The 894-nt window shown below is 63.5% G+C and overlaps 1 protein-coding gene across 1 annotated transcript in view; it reads left to right on the top strand.

Moving 5' to 3' along the window:
• The window catches only part of DENND3 (DENN/MADD domain containing 3), a 36,648-nt gene that overhangs the window by 30,609 nt on the left and 5,145 nt on the right, over nucleotides 1–894 (top strand). The window contains exons 15-16 of the mRNA XM_014549016.1: nucleotides 3–100; nucleotides 768–894. Of these exons, the coding sequence (XP_014404502.1) occupies nucleotides 3–100; nucleotides 768–894 (225 nt within the window). The remainder of the gene's footprint in view (nucleotides 1–2; nucleotides 101–767) is intronic.

The following is an 894-nucleotide window of genomic DNA, read 5'->3' as shown; positions in this document are numbered from 1 at the left end:
CACGCCCTGCTAATGGACGCCGTGGTGGGCGCGCTGCAGACGCCCGGGGCCATCTACGCCGCCTCCAAGCTGTCCTACTTCGACAAGATGCGGAGCGAAAGTAAGGGCGCCCCCGGGCCTCGATCTGGGGCGTCTGGCGCTTCAATCCCAGGCACAGGCTTTGATGCCTTTGTTTATTTTATGTAAAAAAGTATTTTTATTGCTTTCGGAGAGGAAGGGAGAGGGAGAGAGAAACATCCACGATGAGAGAGAATCACCGATCGGCTGCCTCCTGCACGCCCCCCACTGGGGATGGAGCCCGCAACCCGGCCTGTGCCCTGACCGGGAATCGAACCCTGACCTCCTGGTTCCTAGGTCGATGCTCACCCCCTGAGCCACGCGGCCGGGCTCTGCCTTTGAATGATGTCGCTGTCACTGTCCTGACCCTTCCCTCTCCTGATGGACCCGGGGGCACGTTTCTTGGGGCCGTGGCCGTGGCTGTGGCCGTGTCTGCTTTCAAAGAGCTCCGCCCGAGAATGGCCAGGCTCACCGAGCGGCCTCTGAGCCACGTGCCTGCGTGTGTTCCAGTGCCCGCGGCTGTTCCCAAGACAACGGCGGAGACGCTGAAGCACAAGATCAACCCTTCGGCCGGGGAGACCTTCCCGCAAGCTGTGGACGTCTTGGGGCCGTGGCCGTGGCTGTGGCCGTGTCTGCTTTCAAAGAGCTCCGCCCGAGAATGGCCAGGCTCACCGAGCGGCCTCTGAGCCACGTGCCTGCGTGTGTTCCAGTGCCCGCGGCTGTTCCCAAGACAACGGCGGAGACGCTGAAGCACAAGATCAACCCTTCGGCCGGGGAGACCTTCCCGCAAGCTGTGGACGTGCTGCTGTACACGCCGGGTGAGCGGCGGGCGGGGCC

Source organism: Myotis brandtii, unplaced genomic scaffold, assembly GCF_000412655.1.
Source record: "Myotis brandtii unplaced genomic scaffold, ASM41265v1 scaffold532, whole genome shotgun sequence".
NCBI classification, from domain to species: Eukaryota; Metazoa; Chordata; class Mammalia; order Chiroptera; family Vespertilionidae; genus Myotis; species Myotis brandtii.
The sequence above is the reverse complement of the archived record's forward strand: the minus strand, read 5'-3'. Positions and strand labels throughout refer to the sequence as shown.